Consider the following 20776-nt stretch of genomic DNA (forward strand, 5'->3'; position numbering starts at 1 on the left):
GCACACTCCGTTTCAGTTGATGTATGGAAAAGAAGTCATGGTACTGACAAAATTTATGGTACCAAGTTTGAGGATCGCGATCGAAAACAAGCTGGGAGATATGGGAAGCCTGAGGGAAAGATTGTATAATTTAAATAAACTTGATGAGCGACGACAACAGGCACAATGGGCCACGGAGGTTACACAAAACGGGTGTAAGGAATGGCATGACAAACACTTGAACAAGTTTCAACCAGGCCAACTAGTGTTGAAATATAATGCGCGCAACAAGATCAGACTAGGCAAATTTAAAGTGACATGGGTTGAGCCATACAAGATTCTCAAAGTTGGTGATAATAGGGCAATCAAATTATGGACGCTCGACGGGAAGGAGGCGCCTGATGCAGTGAACAAGTCGAAGCTAAAAGTCTATAATGACAGAAATAATGTACCTCCGCAAACAAGCAACGAAGAGACAGTATAAAAGTAATAAGAAATATTAATGTATATATGTAAAATAAATGTAAATAATAATAAAACAAGGTGTAAGTTAAGCACATGGTCATGGTGCAGCCCTTAACAAATAAGTAAATACAAAAGAGGAAATTAAAATTATATGAGCAACAACAAAATAAATTGAAGGTTATATAACCAATGTACAGCTAGCAGTAGAAGGAAAAGGCACCATACGGACATCAAGCAAATATAAGGACACCATAGGGACATTATTTGGAAGGAAAGGGACTACCTTACAACCGCACGGCATAAGAGAAACATGATATAAGAAACAAGTACTCACCATACAGTCTTCATACAAACAGAGAAGAGATGAGATCACCGTACGAAAGGAGGATAACATAGAAGTTGATACCGTACGGCACTCTGTACGGATGTGAAGACAGAATAAGGTGAGAAGACCATCGAACGGAAGGCTGAGAAGAGTAGAGAACAATGTACAAAAAAGGAGATCACTCATAGACAAAGAATAGATACCATACAGCCCAAAAGAGATGAAATAGATACCGTACGGCTCGTTTAAAGAGACCATACGGTCTAGGAAATAAAAGATATAAAGTGTCAACAAATCACCAAATGCAACTGTACAGCCATACGAAAATAAGAAATTGCATAAAGGAGGCTAACACAGACACTGTACGGCTATAAGAGGAAGAGTGACCCCGTACGGACAAATAAGACATCGTACAAACATTGAGTATGGGTATGATGCCTATTGTACAACATAGACATAGACAGCTATAAATCACAAAAGTCCAAGATCATCGTATGGACTTGTAACTATAGTAACCACACGAGCAAACACTGTACGATAAGAAGGAAAGGAGAACATCTAACAGGAGAGTAGCATCGTACACCGTACAGCTAAGGGGTTATAAGGAACATGTGCTATAAGAAAATAAAGACTACCATCATACAGCTCGAGAAGTAAAGAACATGGTCATACAGTCATGTTAAAGTGTATGTGAAGGGTTATAAAACATATATCACACGAGTTGCAACATAATTCATTAAAAGAACATAATCGAACGGTCTTGTTAAAGTGTATGTGAGGGGTTATAAAATATATATCACATGAGTCGAGCAACATATTTCATTAAGGCCTAGAAGACATCTAGCCGTACAACAGTTGGAGCAAGGACAAGCTTAGCAATGGCCGAACAAGCGCATTAAAGAGAGAAGTATGGATCTGTACAGATGCCAAAGATAGTAAAAGAAACCTACAAAATAAGTTGTACGGAGGGAAGCAACGAACCTAACTTTTTTTGTCTTCTTCAAGCAAAACGACAAGGGAAGTGACAGTTATGCATTCAGCCAGAAAGAGGGCTTGGAAAAAGAAGTCGAAGGTAGATACAACAACGACTGCAACCATGAATAAGAATGTAAAGACCTTACCATCCAGAGTACATGTTGCAGGTGGCACAAGTACAAGAGCAAGCAAAAAGAAAGGCAAACAAACCACACAGGTGGCTACCATTGATAATCTCACAACAGAGAATTTCTCATTTGAGGGTCTAAATGGAGCAGAATGTAGGAGATGGTGGCAAGAGGCACTTGATAATCATCTCATGAAAACCAGCATTTGGAAGGCATAGGTTGAATGGGCAATACAAATGCCTGTATTTTGCATTCGAGACTATGAAAGGTTCCTGCGCACAATGATAGAGACATACAACAGGTTCTCTCAAACCAATTTGCTCGCCTATCTTGGATACAACCTAATAATATCATTCAGACAACCAAATTTCACACGCGTATTTGGAATACCCGATCATGCTTAGGGTGGAAGGAAAATCAATAACAAACCAAAAAAATTGAGTCGAGAGGTAAAGGCACAACTATACAGTTGGTATGTGGGGATTTGACACAGATGGAGAAAGAAGCCCTCACAAACACATCAAAGGGTAGAGGACTAAAGAAATCCAACGTTCAGGAAGGGCACTAGTGTTGTCTTATGGACGTAGTAAAAAGTCGCCTCACAGGATCCAATTGCACTTCAGACATTTCATTCCCTCAGGTGGTAATGATGAATGAGATCCTACATGGACGAGTGTACGATTCGGCTGCACTGTTGGCAAAAAGGATGTACAAATTTATAACATTGCAGCATAAGACGTTCTACGTGCCACACTATGCAATTGGGCTATTCTTGGAGGCAACGATGCTAATGATTCCCCACAACGCGCTCTAGGCCAAGCTAGAACCACTCGTGCCAAGCAAACCCCCTATCATGCAGTGGAGGCACCTCGACACACTTGGGAGCAAGACCACAATCGGACAAAAACAACTAAGATTGGATGGAGGAGATACGGATAGTGGTCGTCAGGAGATTTCTTCAAATGAGAGTGAGACCGACGGGGAGGATAAAGAAGAGGATGAGGTCGAAGTAATTGCAACGACACCATTAAGATTTCCACAACCTACACTCTCAATGACAGCACACTTGGTTCCAGTGGGTACACACGGCATTCCAGGGTTTGGTTAGTTCAGACCGCGAGTGGTGATGACTTCGGCTACAGTTCCAATTTAGCTAGCTACAGAGGCACTACCCATTCCGGAGGCCGTAGCCGTAGGGGGGACAAAGTCACATCCATCACCGACAACGACAGTCGTTTCGGAGGTAACACTGAACCTGTTTGAAAGGATTTGCTAGCCATATCGAAGGCAAGGGCTGATATATTTATTCCAGATGAGGACATGGACACTCAGGAGGTAGTGATGGAGATACTGGCAGGCGAGGGTTTGAGGACATCCGATGTCCATTTAGATGTAGTGGGCTTAGATGTAGTGGTTACGGTAGATGCAACATTACTAGCACTGCCTAGGGAGTCAAACAGAGAGAGGAGAGCTCAAAGGTTGAGCACGCACTTGAGTACGAGGTTTACTCATATCCCAGCACCACGAGCAACAGGCATTCTCACACCTGCATGGGAAGTAGCCCCAAAAGGAGATCCTCTACAGATAGGTGAAGGGAAGCCACCTGACACAAACTGATGGGGTATCACATAGCACTGTTGAGTGAATGACGGAAGCAGTGGAGACGACCATGGGTGCCAATAGCAACCTACAATAGGGCGAGAGACAGTGATGGGAGAGATTGTAGAGACATCTCTCACTGATGTAGCAACTCGTGCTCGCCAAGCGATGGCCTCTGTACAGACACTTGCCCTGGACTCAATGGTAAAGGAGTTGGAGAGCATCATATCCTTCATGAGGGTGGGATGTCCAGCGGCCTTTACAATTCGTTTTGAGGAGCACGGATGGTCGAGTATAGAGATCGCAGAAATGTGCCAAGATTGGGCCACTACGAGGGAGATGAGTATGGAGAGACACATTGAGACTCTGATTGAGAAGATAGTCCGGATATATAGGAATGATTATTATGCCCTTCAGAGGAGCCAGGCAGAGGGGGTAGCGGTAGAAAGGGCTCAAGAGGAGTCAGCTACCAAGGTAATAGCAATGAAGGCGGAACTAGCTACATAGAAGGCACCTTGGGAGTTAGAGAGAGCAGCCTAGGAGTCCGAGAGGACAGTATTTCTGGCCCAACAGAGTCAACTACAACAGGTAGCAATGGAGGAGTAGGTGGCAATAGAGAAAGAGAAGGAAGTTGGAGAGATTGCTGAAATTATGCAATCAGCCTTAGAGATTTGGATGGAGGCTAAAGCAGATCTGAAAGTACAGACAGGACAAGTGCGGGAGCTATGAGCAGAGTTGGACGAGCTTAGAGCACGAACATCTACTACACCACAGACGTGTCCCTCTTCCTAGTTGTCTAATCTTGATGTAATTAGTTGTTTTGGTTATAGTTAAGTTTTGATGTAAGTGTTGTCTCTATTTTGTCGTCTAGAGACAACTTTACTTTTTGGGGGGGATGATGTTAGTAAATTCTATATTGTAGCCAACAAGTAGAATTGTATCTGAAAGAGCACGTAACGGTTGACCCCTTCGAGAAAGTATATGTTCATCATCCGAAGGGACTTTTGGATCATCATTATCATTATAAGCATTATACTTGGAGTGCATATTGCGTATATGAATAAAGTCTATGTTCTGTGTTACATCTTAATCTACTGAATGCGATAAGTATCCTTTTACCCTGTACGGTAAACATTGATAGATTCTATACAAATATAAATGTGTGTACATATACATATGGACATTGACACACATGTGGATACACATAGTATATACATATACCTATAGACACACACGCATATATGAAAGAAAATATATCTAAGCCACATTCTAATTCCCACTTAATCCTTGGGGAGAGTTCATAATCAGGCTCCTAATTCTCTAGGGAGGACCTCCTGTGGCTCTAGTTGCCTCATGGCTAATCTAGAACAGTCCTCAGCTATACTACCATCTTATTACGACTTGTCTCTCCTAAGGCCTCCAAGATAACCCTCGTTTAGTATATCCATCCTTATAAGTTATGGATACCCAGTGAGGTGTATCCCTCTTTACATGTGCATATGTTATTAACAACCATTAGTATATACTGTCTCTACAAGACATTGACTAACAAGAAGCTTGCTACTTATGGAAATGGCCAATTTTCATGAAGTTCAATTCTGAGCACCTAAGAATATTTTAGACATGATCAGAATACATTTTTGGTCCATTCTAATCTTTTACAGAACTTTGGCTAGATATGCCAAAAATACTTAGAAATTAAATGTTAAGCTGTCAAAAAAAGAAAAAAAATCAGAGATAGAAAAACTTTGGCTGGATATGTAAAAATATTTATTGATTAAACATTAAGCTCTTAAAAAACAAAAAAATTCAAAGATAACTCATGTTAACTATATGAAGTCAAGAGGATTATTATTTAAAAGTGGTTTTCCAAAAAGTTAGTAGGGCATTACAATAGGAGCTTGAGAAGACACAATTGATTCATTTTTGGCATTTGATATTTTATCTGAAACCCCATTTGTGGAGCTGAGTGAATTCCTACCACCCTAAGGCAAAGATTGGATTTAGAAGTGAAAGATCTTACCTAGACAATACAGTGTGATTCATCCAAAGTCATGGACTGTGCTGAATAGATACACATTTGTAATTAACTTTTGAAAGAGATTATGTATTTCTAGTTTCATTTACATTTGCAGTAGTTGGAGTGAAGAAATCTTTATTTTTACAAGTAAATATTATCAGTTTCTGGCTATATACTGAATAAAAAGATATTTGTATTATAGCAGAATTTTGACAAATTTCACTATCAATATTTCTAAAAATTATCAGAAGTTATTAATAGTGTTGTGTGTGAACTGGAAATTAAAACATAAAAATCAGATTTTATTGTAGTACTGTGTTTCCTTCGCATCATACCCTCCATAGTGGGGAATTGATTGCAGGCCGTACTATATTCATAGATGGGTCATTTAAGTAAAGGGGTGAATCCTAAGAGTTTTTATAAACTAGACATAACCTACGCACTTGAAGACAGTCTTACAACCTCCCTGCTTGAACCATAGCATCACCTTCTAATCTGCTATACGAGTCTTGAGAATGGATGAGCGCGAGAAAAGGGAGTTGATGTGCATTTTGATGGCTTTTGATTGCATTTGCACTAGCTGCCAGATTCTTGAAGGTCAACCCTTACTTTTCAAGGAGTTTGCTGCTCCATATAAATAACTTGGGTGCCATACAACTCCAAAATGATCAATTTGGGTAGCAATTTCTACTTTGCAAAATCTTTTTTAAAGCCTAGACATAACCTTGGCACTTGAAGACAGTTTACAACCTCCTTGCTTGAACCATACCATCACCTTCTAATCTGCCATACAAGTCTTGAGAATGGATGAGCATGAGAAAAGGGAGCTGATGCACATTTTGATGAATTTCAGTTGCATTTGCACTAGCTGCCAGATTCTTGAAGGATAACCCTTACTTTTGAAGGTGTTTGCTGCTCCATAGAAATAAATTGGGTGCCATACAACTCCAAAATGATCAATTTGGGTAGAAATTTCTGATTTGCGTGATATATGGGCATTGTCTGGTCAATCTTCAATTAGAACTATTCAACAAGTGTCCACTTGAAGACTCGGCTGCTCACAAACTGTTTGACGAAATGTCTGTAAGTTTAAGCTGATGCACGTTTGTGGAAAAAATAGGTAGGAGTTAATACAATATATACCATAAACTACTAGGAGATACAATTCTACAACCAATATGGAACAAGAGGAGATTCAATCACATTTGTAGTATATAATCAAACAGCTAAAGTACAAATATCTTGGGTAAATTATATATGCTAAGTCTAAACAGGATACTAGATAGTAAAAAATAGACAAGCAAAAGACCCATCTAGACTAATGTGAGCACACTAATACTCAAAGGAAAGAAGGAAGCAATTACCCCAACAATATAACATCAATAAACAATAATAAATGGGCATGTCTACCTTTCATCTACATCGAAATAATTAAGCATTCTAGAAAGTAAATAACCTGCTAGCGGATTTACACCAGCTTGCTTGTATAGTTTGGCAGTCTCAAGTTGAATCATTTCCTACATGATTAAAAACTTGGTCAAATTATGCAAGTGAACTCCTGATTCATTCCTTGAGGATAAAACCACCAAACATTAAATTTCAGCACCCACCAATGTCATACAAATGTTAAATTGAAAAACCAAATCATAACTAAACAGGTACAGATTAGGAGCTGACCATTGTTATAAAACTTTCTTCACTTACAAGTTATAGAGCAATCTTTCATACATCCATAAGAATTGAACTCTACAAACAATGCAGTCAATTTGAAGAAAAGCATAGAGATTTCATTTTGTGGAAGAATAACAACTAACACTAATTTGGAAATGCAGCACACAATAGGTATACCAAAAAACCAATCAATTGTTCGTTGGTATAGCCAAAAAGGCCTTTAATATAAAAAATGTTAATTTATATCAGCATGTAGACAATAACATTATAATAGTACAGGAAGTTTATGCAAAACACAAGGTCATACTGAGCCCAGAGAGCTGATATAGTTTCCCAAATCATTAACTATTGGAACCAATTGCTGGCACTTTCTATCAGCTTTGAACCTCATTGAACAATAGTTGACATAAACATAATTTCTTTGTAAAATTGGTATAAAATCAACAATTGCATCTTTAACATGTAAGCAGAATGAATGGACATCCAAAGATTATGTAGCACACACTCCGATGTGTATACTTACAATTATTAACGTAAAGGGATGCTTGGTGGTGTGTTTAACTAACATTTTGTAATTAGCCATTTAGACATAACTAATTTGTTGTTATTACATCATCACTATATGCAATAATTATCTATGCACAAAGACAGTCCAATATTAATACATATCATATCCCTCTTAATAACTAACCCCACACAACTCCTAAAATTTAATAAGATTAGAGTCAATAGATTTAAAAATAGCTCCTAAGATGTAAAGTAAATGAGATAAATTTCTCCAAGCTTAGACTTCTTGAGTGTAGTTGTTGGGTGGATATTTTGCAACCGACAGTTTTGGGTAAAAATCCAGTCACAAAATAGGATGAACAGCCACAGCATGTGAGATGGAGTGTCTCCTACCTTAAAGGGAAGTCTCCCCCTTATCACCATTCCTTAGATCAACTCAAGGTAAGCAAGAAGTCGAGAGATTTTATAAGATGGGTGTTATCAGTATCCTTTCTTCTTATCTTTCAAGAAAGAATCCACTTACTTATGGAGCGAGTAATGGGCAAGGTGAATCTCTAACTACACTTCTATCAAGAGCTAGAAAGAGTGATACCAATAAACTAACACTAACTCAAAGGCTAGCTGAAAGCGTACTAGTTTGGCTCTAAGTACTTTTGTATGAAAATGCTTTACAATTAGGGCACAAAGACTCCTAAAAGTAAAAATAACTATTTTGTGAATTAAAAGAGAAGTATAAGCTACAGACAAAGCTTCTAGCTATGTATTTCCACAATTGCTCCTAGTCAAAGCTTCGGTCCAATTGCTTCTCAACTCTTTTATATTCAATTCACAAGATATAATTACCAAGAACACAAGATAACATGAATCAAAGATAACTTAGATGAATTATAGACAAAGCTTACAATTCACACAAGTAACAATCTCACTTAATCAAAGTTAAGTCTCAAATACTCCTTTGTGTTCATTTTCTCTCAAAATAGTGCTTACACAAACATAGTTCTACTGGCATAATTTATCCAGAGCTCTCTTGCATAAAAATATATATGATTTTTACAATGAGGGGGCACTCATATAGGCACAGGAGTTGAGAAAAAGATGGAGGAAAAAGTGGGAGCAACTCAACCAATTTTGACCTAGTCTAAGTAAAAGAGAAACTATAGGGTTACATGCAACTACACATGCAACTCACATTATGTCTTTTCATGCACATGTAACTCGCATTACATGTAATTAGATTTTTTATGTAATGCATCCTCTTAGACCTACAAACAAAAATAAAAACAAAAACAGCAATATTAAATATTGTTTCTCAATGCCTTGAATTTGATGATGATATCACGCACTATGGGAAGATCAGCAATTTCCATTGTTTTTGATATGGCTTTGATTCTCACTACATCGGCATACGCTGATTGTACAACCTTGGAATTTGTTGCTAGAGAATCTAACAAGTGTTTTGTTGAGGATTTATACAAGACAAACTTGTTCATTGTGTGTGAACCAAAGTCTTCAGACTCTACATCAGAATTGATCCTGATTGTATATTCTGAACTTACCTTTTCAACTACAATGAGATTACTGGATTCATCAATACCTTGGCATCCCATCTATTCCAAATCACAAGTAACACCTGTTTCAACTGCTTGACCATCTCCATGGGCTGCCTGCAACTTTGTAATCAGCTTCCTCAATGTTTATTCTTTGTAGCCAATAAGTCCTTGAAATCTAAAGAAATTTCACATGACGAAAGAATGTCACATGAGATCAAGGCATCTAGATCAAATCTTACCATCCCATCCCAATCATTTAGGACTTCCTTCAAATCATCTACTTCTCGAGTCAAAGAAGAGATCAAGTTTCGCTCCATTTCATTCATCTCTTTGACACACCTAAGAACTGCAAATGTCTCTGTGATGGCTCAAACAACTTCACAGATGATTTCCCCTATCCAAGACTTGGTGGTTTCAATCAACTTTCTTTCCTTGGATGTCTGAGACATAACAACTGCACTCTAAGAAGATTGTTGCCAAATGACCTCATTTAAGCAAGAAACCTCCTATTTGAGTTGATTTTTCTTCTCCCATAGCTCATGATCGCTCTTTGATACATTAGTCAATGCATCTTGACCATCTTGTAAACAACTCAAATGTGATTGTTTTCCAATTTCAACCTTAGTGAACTTGTAATCGAAACAAGTAAGTTCTTCCATAGGTTTGTCCACCAAGGGCTCAGCAACTTCAACAAATTTGGATTTATCTGAATCAACCAAAACCCTTGAAACAATCTTATCTTTCAAAGATTTGGATTTGGTTTTCTTGACAAGGAGATTATTCAAAGGTACAACCATTTTTCTTCTCTTTCTTGTTATTCTGCTCAACCATGCAAACAAGCTAAAACTTTCATCCACAGAAGCAGGTACCCTCAAGTATGTAAAAGTTGGAAACTAAATGAAAATACAACCGTATTGATTCACCTCTACATCAAATACCCTCTTGATGGACAATTGTCTATTGAATAAGCACTGGAAATGTCCAAAGAAAGCATCTTGGACTCTTCTGTAATGGAATTTACTATTAGCCAAAGTGATCTAGCCATAGTAATCCCAAACTGGAATCTGAAGACGATCTCCTTTGGTTGAGAGACCAAAGAAAGATCTCATGGAAGCAGCAACGTAGACAAGGTAGGAGTTCATGTAAACGGGCATTGAAGTTCCTATGTTGAGCAACTGCTAGCAAAGTGCAGTGCTAATCAACTCTCCCCAAAAGATGTGTTCTTTGTTTTCCATGATTTCGAGGATGAACTTGTACATCCATGGCTCGAAATCACTAGAATCTTTCAGACCACAAACTCTGTTGAGTAGATTGATGAGGTTTTTGTATTCTTGTTTGAAGTTAGACCGATAAACTGTCTTTGGCCATCTTGAGAAGTTATTCCTTTTATTGTCTAACCAATATTGGTTAACATACTTCTGATAATCACCTTTCTTCTCATTCTAGCTTGCCAAAGATGATTTTTTAGTTAGATCTGCACATTCTGCTTTATGTGGTAACTTAAAATTCTGTTTAATGACCTCTATATCAAGGCCAATGACGACCTTACCGTCAGCATCCTTAATAATCTTTGATTTTGGACTAAAGCGTCTTGCACATCCAAGAACGAAATCAAGTTCCATGGCAGCCATAGGAAATGCAGACACGAAGTGAATGTGACTTCTTTTGATGCGCTTCATCTCGTGGCCAACAAGAGTTTCAACTCTCCGTAGAAAGTTAGCCACGTCCACATGACCGATCATCATGTCATTACATTATCAAGAACAAATATGACTGATGATGGAGTTGCATAAGCCAACTCTTTATCGTATTGATATTTCATCTTTCATTTGGATTTTGATTTTGATGGTGAGGACATTTCTTGTGCTTACGCTGCAACACACAAATCCCAAAACATAAACACATCATCAGAAGGAATTGCCATACAAGTTGATTTGCGATCAGCAACAAAGATTCAAAAACAGATTGAGACTTTGTAGATCCGATGAAATGATCTCAAAAAAAAATCATATGCATATGCAGTGAATGAAGATGAAATGTGAATAGAATGCGGAATGAAGTGTTATGAAGATGGAAAATGGAAGATAGAATGAAATGAAATGAAATGAAAATGTGTGAAGGTGGAATGCATGGGAATGCGTGTGAATGAAGATTGTTGATTTTCAAACGCAATTCAGGATCTTCAAGACGTTATTGCATGAAAAATGATTACATGTAAATGCAATGTGCAACAGAGAATGGAAAGTGAGATGAGATGCGAATGCAAATGGAGGATACGCTTTACATGTAACTGCGAATGGAATATAAGATGCAAAGCATGGAAGGATGCAAAAACATGTATTTGCTCATGAAAGAACGAATGCATATGGAGAGACGAAAATGGAAAATGGAAAAGGGATAATGAACTTTATAGTCATCCTTGGTGAAAATGTGAAGCCAAAGTACATGGACGATGAAAATGACATCTTTTTGACTTTTCAAAAAGTGACTTTAAGCCAAAATCGGGGTTTTGAGATGCAATTACACATAAGGCTTTTCATTTAATCATGTTGAGCAAGTGGATGCAGAAAGTGAGATGAGTAAAAATGGAAGCGGAAAATGTGATTACATACATGTGCAGATGGTGAATGAGATGGAAAATATGTAATCGCATTTGTTGAATGAGATGTGAAGTGTTGTGACATGGAAGATGGAAGTGAAATGTGATAATGCTTTTGCATAAAGTGAAACAACAAGAAGTTCTTGGGAAAGAACTTGTAACAACTTGTAACTTCTCCAAAGTAGAGAAAACTGGAAAGCAAGCGCACAAAACACAAAAACTTCAAAGAAAAACATAACTTTGGAAAGTGACTCAAACATGTCAATATGCAAAACACTTCAACACAAAATTTCGAATTTGGAGTTTGGGGAAAACCAAAAACATGAAAATCAACAATTTCTTCATTTTTATAGGAAAAATGCACTTTCCATGGTATCAATTTCAACAAGTGGCAATCATCAAGCAATAAATTCATAAAATCAGTAAGATAAACACAAGTTAAATAGCAAGAAAGAATAAGCCCACTTACATGAAGATTAAGTGCCAAAAATGGTGGGAAAAGATGCTCCAATGTTGAAAATTTCTTCAAAAGCACTTGGACTCTTTCAAACCTTGCAAATTCGAATGGGAGAAGCTAGCAAACAAGGCATTTTAGGTGGAAGATGCCAAAACGTGCCCTATTCTTAGTCCAAAATCCAACATTTTTGGGTTGCATGCATATGGCACGTTTTTGGTTAAAAAAAATGTTTTTCTCCAAGGTATGAGATCAAATGTTTTGATTGTTTAACACCAAAACATGTACCAAGATGTAATGCAAACTCCAAAATATGCTAAATTGATTCCTCCTTGAGCAAAAACGTGGCCAAAAATGGATTTATTTGGAGTTTTCACCAAAAACGTGCCCTTCGATAGAACTTAGAAAAACATTTTTAAGCAAGATGAATCCATTTTTTATGTTAGAAAATCCACTGATGGGCAAAAATGACCCTATTAGAGAAGATCTCATGAAAAACAATCAAATAAATCTCTCACAATCTTCAAAATCAGGTTCTTGGGGGGTTATTGCATGTGTTCTTCCAAAATTGGGTTTCTTGGGAGCAAATACATGAGTTTTAGTGTATATCGAACCTTTTAGGAGGCATAACATGTTTTAAAATATGTTTTTGATTAAAATCGCACCTTTTATGATGGAATGCATATTTTAAAAACTCCCCATAAGGAAAATCGCACTTTTTGGGAGGTATGACACATTTCAAAATATGCATTTGGTTAAAATCACACCTTTTGCAGTGGACTGCATATTTTAAGTGAAAGCTCATGTTTTTGATGCAATGACACATTTCAAGTGAACGCTTGCATTTTTGGTGTACTGACACCAAAAAGGTCAACTTTTGATGACCTTATGCTTTAAATTGAACTTTATATGCAGTGACATGTAAAATGTCCACTTTTGATAACTTAAAGTGGTTAAATGAACATATATCAATTTAATTTCATTACAATGTTACTTTAATGGGACATAAACCATATTTATATATCATATTAAAAATATAACATATAAATATCATTTCAAAAGTAACATCTAAATGAGCATTTGATTTAAATATCAAAAATTAAACTGAACTATATAGTTAATATAGTCACTTTAAGTGAAAATCAAAAAGTAACTCAACTTAATATTATAACAAAAGGTGCATTATAGTTACTTTAAGTGAAAATTTTAATGATAAAGTAACTTAAAAACATAACATAAAGTGAATTTAAGTTATATTTTTCAAAAAGTGAATGCCAAATTTAATTTAATTTTAATTCAACATAGTCATTTCAAACTTCAAAATACCCTTGCTAATAGGGTAGGGCAACAAGAGATGAAGTCTTTGCTAACAAGTCCAAGGTAATAACAAAAGAAAATTAAAATATTTTCTTAAAATAAACAAGTATAATTATTTTGTTACATTTGGTACCCAATTCACATTTCTTGGAAAAATGAAAAAAAATTACTATAGCTATTTATTTCTTGTGTTTAAATCAAATATTTTTAATTCAGGTTGTTGCATCAAAAAGGTCCATTTTTGAGGCACTAAAACAACCATATCTCTTGACTGACAACTCCAATTACACTCTAGCTTAGATCAAATCGAAGGGAAAATCGAAAGCCATAACTTGAGCAAAACCAAAGAACTAAAAACCAACAAACGCGGACTCAAAAGCATAGAAAAGGACAATGAAGGTCTCAAAAATCAAGCAAAGGTTTGACAAAAAGCAAAATGAAAAAGACTTGACAAAATCCTTCAGTAAAACAATTTGATATACGAATTGAAGTTGATTGATCAATCACTATTAAGTAATTAAATATCAAATTCAACTTAGAGAGACGTGAAACTAGCTTGAAAAAGTTTCATGTTGTTACCAACATTTTGTGGTGAAAAATTGTAGGACAATAGAGGTCACTAAAATCTCACTGTGATAGGTGAAAGCGTGATGAACTAGATTTATCAATGTAAATTTTAAGAATGTTTATTGGAGGAGACTAACTAGATTTTGAACAATCCACAACTTTGCTTCTAAGTTCTTTTATATATATCTTGTACTACTTATAATAATTTGTAGATGTGTCCAGACTTTCCTTCTATAGTATTGGAGCAAATTTAATTCAAGTATATATATTGGTGAAGTTTTGATTTATTGACTGAGATAATATTGTCAATTGTGATTGATCTATCTCAGCAGATTCAATGTATATTATATATACATTGTAACATGATCACGTAGGGGTGTGACCCTACATGGTCATGCGTCAATGCATATACCATATAACTTATGAAGGCACCAATTCATTTAACATTCGATGATACCCAAAATGATCGGTGAGTTATTATAAGTAACACTGATATTTAACAATATCCTTGGCAATCATACAATGCCCGATCCTAATGATCAACATTAGTGATAAGAATATAACATGTGATCAGTAACTTCAAAATATAATAATATTATAAAGATTTGTATATATAAGTATGTAGATGGATATATCTATGTGTGTATAGCCAGATTTTAATAAACAGATTTATCATCAAACATATAAAATTCCATATATTATATTCACTTCAATTTCTATGAAGCTAACATTCTCAACACTCCCTCTTTAGCAAGGAGGGAAATTGACGAAGAAATAATACAAGATTAAACACCACTTAAATGTGGTCAATCAAGATATGGTATCTGGCAAAATCCGGCCCGAAGAACAATGATAACACTGTGCTCCAACACATTTTGGTGTTAGGAGATAGATCAACTATTGATAAGGTCATCACCCTACTATAGTGAACTCACACATATGAAAGATTGTCACCTTTCATAGAACAAATTTGAAAACAATCTAATTTTCAATTATTCATAAATATAATAAATTACAAAAGTATTTACAATTTACAAATTTGTCATACCAAGTTTACCTCTGAAGTACTCTATTTTCAACCTTGCAAGAGGCTTGGTGAAAATGTTAGCATTTTGCTCATTAGTGCTGATATAAATCAGCTTGATAACATTTATGTCAACCATGTCTCTTATGTAATGGTATGGAGTCTCGATGTGCTTTGAGCGATTGTGGAAAACCGGATTAGCAGAAAGTTTGATGCAGCATTGGTTATCACAATGAATCACTGTGGGATCTAGTTGCTTTCCAAAGAGTCCAAATAATAGCTTTCTCAGTCATACTACTTCGCAAGCTCCCATGGAGGCTGCCATATATTCAGCTTCGGTGGAACTCAAGGCAACTATAGGTTGTTTTCTACTGAACCATGATATCATCATTGATCGAAGACTAAAGCAACATCCTATAGTACTCTTGCGGTTTATGGAGCAACCAACCCAATCAAAATCAGTATAACCTTCAAGTTTGTTCTCAACATTTATGTACTTCAACCCAAGACCAATAGTGCCACGTGAATTTACAGCTTCTTTTAGCTTGTGTAGATTTGTTTCCATCGAGTTGCTAAAGGTTTGTTGTCCATCATTCCAAATCTAGCCAAGATGTCAAGGGTGTACTTGCCCTTGGTTTAGAAAAATATAATCTTTCTTTTGACATACTTCTGGACCCAAAAAATAGTGTCGTAGGTATAGATCCTTCATTTCAAATTCGGCTATAAGATCTTGTTTGCATCTTTCAAATAAGTGATCTTCACCTACTATCAAAAGATCATCAACATATAAAACAAGCATTAACATATCACCATTAGATATTTTGAAATATATGTTAGGATCAGCTTCATTTTTGGAGTATCCTAGTTTAGAGAGGTAGCTATCTATCATTTCATACCAAGCTCGTGGTGCTTATTTAAGGCCATAAAGAGATTTCTTTAGGTTACATACATATAGATTCTTATCTTTTGTAACAAAACTTTCAACTTGTTCAATATATACTTCCTCATTAATGACAACATTCAGGAATGTGGTTTTGACATCCATTTGATGTATCTTTCATCCTTTGGATGCTGCAATTGCAATAATTGTTCTTACAAAAGTGTATCAAGCAACTGAAGAAAAAGTTTCCTCATAATCAATGCCTACCTTTTCAGAGAAACCTCGAGCAACAAATCTTGTTTTATGATTTTGAATACTACCATCTGAAGCATATTTGATTTTGTATAACCACTTGGATGAAACAACTAATTTGTCTTTAGGCCTAGGTATAATATCTCAAACATCATTTTGTAATATGGATTGATATTCTTCGACCATGGCATCTTTCCAAGCTTGAAAAGTTAGGGCTTCTTCGATAGTTGATGGTTTAAATTTAGTAAGCTCGATTACTAGTATAGTATAACAAGATTTATTTATGGTTTTCCTGCTCTCCCTGCAAATTTCATCTGGCTCAACATCATTTTCTTCAATTATTTTCCTTGCTCGTAAAGGCCTTTTCTTGATATTAGAGATGTCTCTATTTTTACATCTCCTCTGATATGTTCTCCCTCTAATTTTCAATTTGTAAATCTTCATCAAGTTTGTGATGGGCTCATCTTCTGTACTTGTTGATAGTTTTAAAGCAATGTTTTCTTCAAATTTCACATCTCTATTGGTTTCAACTGATCTCTGCCCAAGTGCATAGACTCTATAACCTTTGGAGTTCTCAGTTACCCAACAAATATCCCTTTCTTCTCGGATGGTTCTAACTTGATTGCCTTTTCTTTAGGTATGTGAATGTAAACAGGGCAACCAAACATTCTGAGATGACTTAAGTCGGGTTTGATTCCTATAAAAACTTCTTCAGGAGTTATATTTTCTCGGATAGAGTGCAGGCATCTATTTTGAATATATACAATAGTATTAGTAGCCTCTACCTAGAATGAGAAGTGTAAATTATGATCATGAAGCACGGCTTTTGCTGCTTCAACAATGGTTCTATTTTTCTTTCTGCTACCCCATTCTATTGAGGATTATAAGGTACAAGGTAATCCCTCTTAATCCAAACAGAGGTGCAAAAATCTTTGAAATTTTCATAGGTATATTCACCTCCATTGTTTGACCTTAGAGTTTTTATTCTTTTTGACGTTTGATTTTCCACAAATGCTTTGAACTCTTTAAATTTTAAAAGAACCTCATTTGACTCTTTGACCTTTAGAAAGTATATCCGGATTTTCCTAGAGAAATCATCAATAAATATTATGCAGTATGAGAATACTCCTAGAGAAAGTGTTGTCATAGGTCCACGTAAATCAGTGTGAACTAGTTCCAGAACTGATTTAGACTTGTGTTAGCTAATAGGAAACGGTCTTTTTACATTCTTTCTTAGAGCACATCCTTTACAAATGCCTATATGGTTTGAATTTAAGTTAGGTGTCCCTATGGTGATTTTTTTCTACATTTGGTAGTGCATTGAATCCACTATGTCTAAGCCTTCTATACCATATTTCATTAGGATTTGTCACTTCGAGACTTAAGGCTTTCTTTTGAATGTTATATAATTTATATAAGAATCCATTGCTAGTCCCTATGGTGATAGCATTCTTGAGATTAGTACAGTACAACACTTTGTCTTCATTAAAGGTGACTTGGAACCCTTCGTCAACAAGTCCATAGATGGATACCAGATTCCTTTTTATGTCAGGTATGAAAAGAACTATGTTACCCCCGAGTTTCTAGGATGAGGGGACGAGGAAACAGGTTTTCGAGACAGTTCTTTTTGGCTGAAATAAGGGACGACAGGGGACGGCTATATACATACATACATACATACATACATACATATATATATATATTCATGAATTTCAGAATTACATAACATTGTCACATTCATCATAGCAACATAGTTTAAAATTATCATTTTCATTCATCAAATCAGCATTGAACATAGCATAAAATTGAATCATCATCTAAGAATTGGAACATAGGATGACATCAAATGAGAAAATCAATCAGCCATAGATTACACTTTAGAGCCCTTTCTTGTGGGTTTTGGAGGAAAACCGAATTTGTTGTGCAAAATTTTCCTAGACAGGTAGAAACCATCTTGTTTGGGCAGTAATCAGCTACAACAATTCATTTTCGGGCAATTATTGCTACTATTAGAGCATTATCAAAGGTGAAAACAATCTAAGTATTCCTCAACCCAGCACCAATCATTTCCAGGTCTGCAATATGAATATCAAATAGAAGTCTGATTTACAATCATTTTCAAGTTTGGTTTGTTGAACAAAAGTTGAAGCTTTAATTTTCAGTCATAGTTGGATGCTAAGTTTGTAATGGCTTCCAAAAAAAAAAAATCTTGCAATATGGGTTATACTAACATATTTTATTATTTTAATATGGTGCCAGCGAATGGGCAGAAAATCACCATTTATTAATATTTTTTTTTAAGTTGAATTTTATTTTAAAATCAGAAACTTCAAGTGGTCCCAGGATGGATGGGAAACAGCTACGGAGTCCCCGAGATAGTCAACACCCTCTGGAAACACGTTGACCATTTCTGAAGTTTCAGGGACGGGTTTCTGATTTTCTTACTTGGGTGGGGACAGCTTGGAAACATTTTCAGTCGTCCCCAAGTCCCCGAAACGGGGATGGTTTCCAAACCTCAAGGCTTAGGGCTGGAAACGTGTCCCTGGGTAACATAGGAAAAGAACATGTTTCAATTTTAGAATAACCCCAGTTCTTAGTTGTATAGAACAAGTCCCAATTTCTTTTACTGGATTAGTAGAGTTATCTCCAATGGTGACTCATTCAACGACATAATTTCCAAAAGTTTCAAACTTATCTCTAAATCTTGTTATGTGGCGGGAAGCACCGCTATCTATTATCCACACATTTTCATTGGATTTCATCTCGGTAGAGCTAAGTACATGGTTACCAAGAGACCCGTCTCCCCCCTAAAAGTGGCGTCTCGGAGACCGAGACGTGTCTCGGAGACCGAGACGTGTCTCGGAGACTTTTCGCATCTCCGAAGACCTCAAAAAAGGTTGGAGACTTCATGACGAAGTCTCCTGAAGTCTCCCCGTCTCCTAATCCAAAAAGTGAAGTCTCCCCGAAGTCTCCTGATAAAATATAAATTTTAAATATAATATTATATAATTTTATATATTTTAGCCCTCATTTAAATGTTTTTAATGCAAAAATCTAAGGTACTATATGAATTCCATAACAACTGCTTCATGATGTACGTGACCTACAGGAACACGATACAAGTCTAAGACAACATATTGGAAGCTGTATAGGATTGCAGTAAAGATCCCAAATCACATAAATTTATGCGGCTGAGGAATTAGGGTGCAAAAACTGTTGTTAGTGCATTAGAAGATAGTATTACGTATGTTACAGAAATCTGATATGCAAATGCTTGATAATAGTATTATTCCTCATGAAAACCAAGCATCTATTTGCTGATAAAGACTTAGCGATAACAGTGATAGACTAGAGGTTTTATGTATGTTAACATGAATGTATTTGGTCCCATATTTCTATTTTTTCAAGAGGATATCATGTTTCTTTTTTTTTTTCTTTTTTTTCTTTTTTTTTTATTAAAGAGGATATCATGTTTCAGTTTGATGTATAAGTCGTATTTGTTATTCGTACCTGTTTATCTGTTGTTGGCAATATCCTAGTACCAATATAGGAATCTTTGTTAGTTGAATCTGTGTAACTGGAAAAAAAACACTATTACAAAATGATTTACTCCCTTTTAAACTAAGCAATCCTAACTCTTAGTTAGAAAATAGAAGTCCTAAGTGTGTCTCTATGCATGCATTGATGTTGAATAATTCAATAATTTTCACAAATTTTTTGTAGCAATGCCAATTTGTCAGGTTTTAAAATCTATTTCAGTAATGTACTTCTGTAACTGACCGCTTATTATTATTATAATCTTTGACAGTTTGACTCTATGAATCTATTTTAATTTTTAATGTGACAAGTTACAACACTAGTATTATTAATTTATTATTTACTTTGGTCTTTTAGTCTTACGGTATTACTATTTTGAAATTTTGAAATTTTGTATTTACTTTTAGTATTAGACTCTTTAAGTTTAAACTATTAAAAATTTATTTAAAAAAAAAAAAAAATTGCCGTCTCCAAGTACCCCCGTCTCCTATTTGAAAAATTGCCGTACCGGTACCAGTACCAGTACCGGAGACCTCAAAGTCTCCCCGTCTCTCGGTGACCTTGGCTAAGTAGAATAACAGATTTTCATCCTTTTTTGTTTTTACTAAGGAAGCTAGAATTCTTTCCCTTTCTGGACAATTTCTGAAGGTATGTCCAAATTTCTCACACTTATAATATTGAACTTTGGAGATATCATTTCTTTTGTAATTATTATTTCCTTTTCTTTTATCATTTTTCTCTTCTTTCCTTTGTTATTAGAGACTGAAGAAAGAGCTTAATTTTCTCCCTCTTGATTTTCTCTCTCTTGATTTGAAATGATCCCTCTAGAAATTAGTCTTGATTCTTTTGAGGTGTAATCATTTTTCAGTTGATCAAAAGCTAGTATTGAAGGTCTGCTAACGACCTAGATGAATGCTTCCCAAGATA

At 35.8% G+C, this 20776-nt stretch overlaps 1 protein-coding gene across 1 annotated transcript in view; it reads right to left on the bottom strand.

Moving 5' to 3' along the window:
• Positions 1-20776, bottom strand: part of LOC149568067 (inner membrane protein PPF-1, chloroplastic-like) — a 214463-nt gene that overhangs the window by 116993 nt on the left and 76694 nt on the right. Inside the window, exon 4 of the mRNA XM_089821069.1 lies at positions 6948-7008. Coding sequence (XP_089677195.1) covers positions 6948-7008 — 61 coding nt within the window. The remainder of the gene's footprint in view (positions 1-6947; positions 7009-20776) is intronic.

Source organism: Cupressus sempervirens, chromosome 3 (assembly GCF_028749045.1).
Source record: "Cupressus sempervirens isolate cs-2001-9-10 chromosome 3, ASM2874904v1, whole genome shotgun sequence".
NCBI lineage: Eukaryota > Viridiplantae > Streptophyta > Pinopsida > Cupressales > Cupressaceae > Cupressus > Cupressus sempervirens.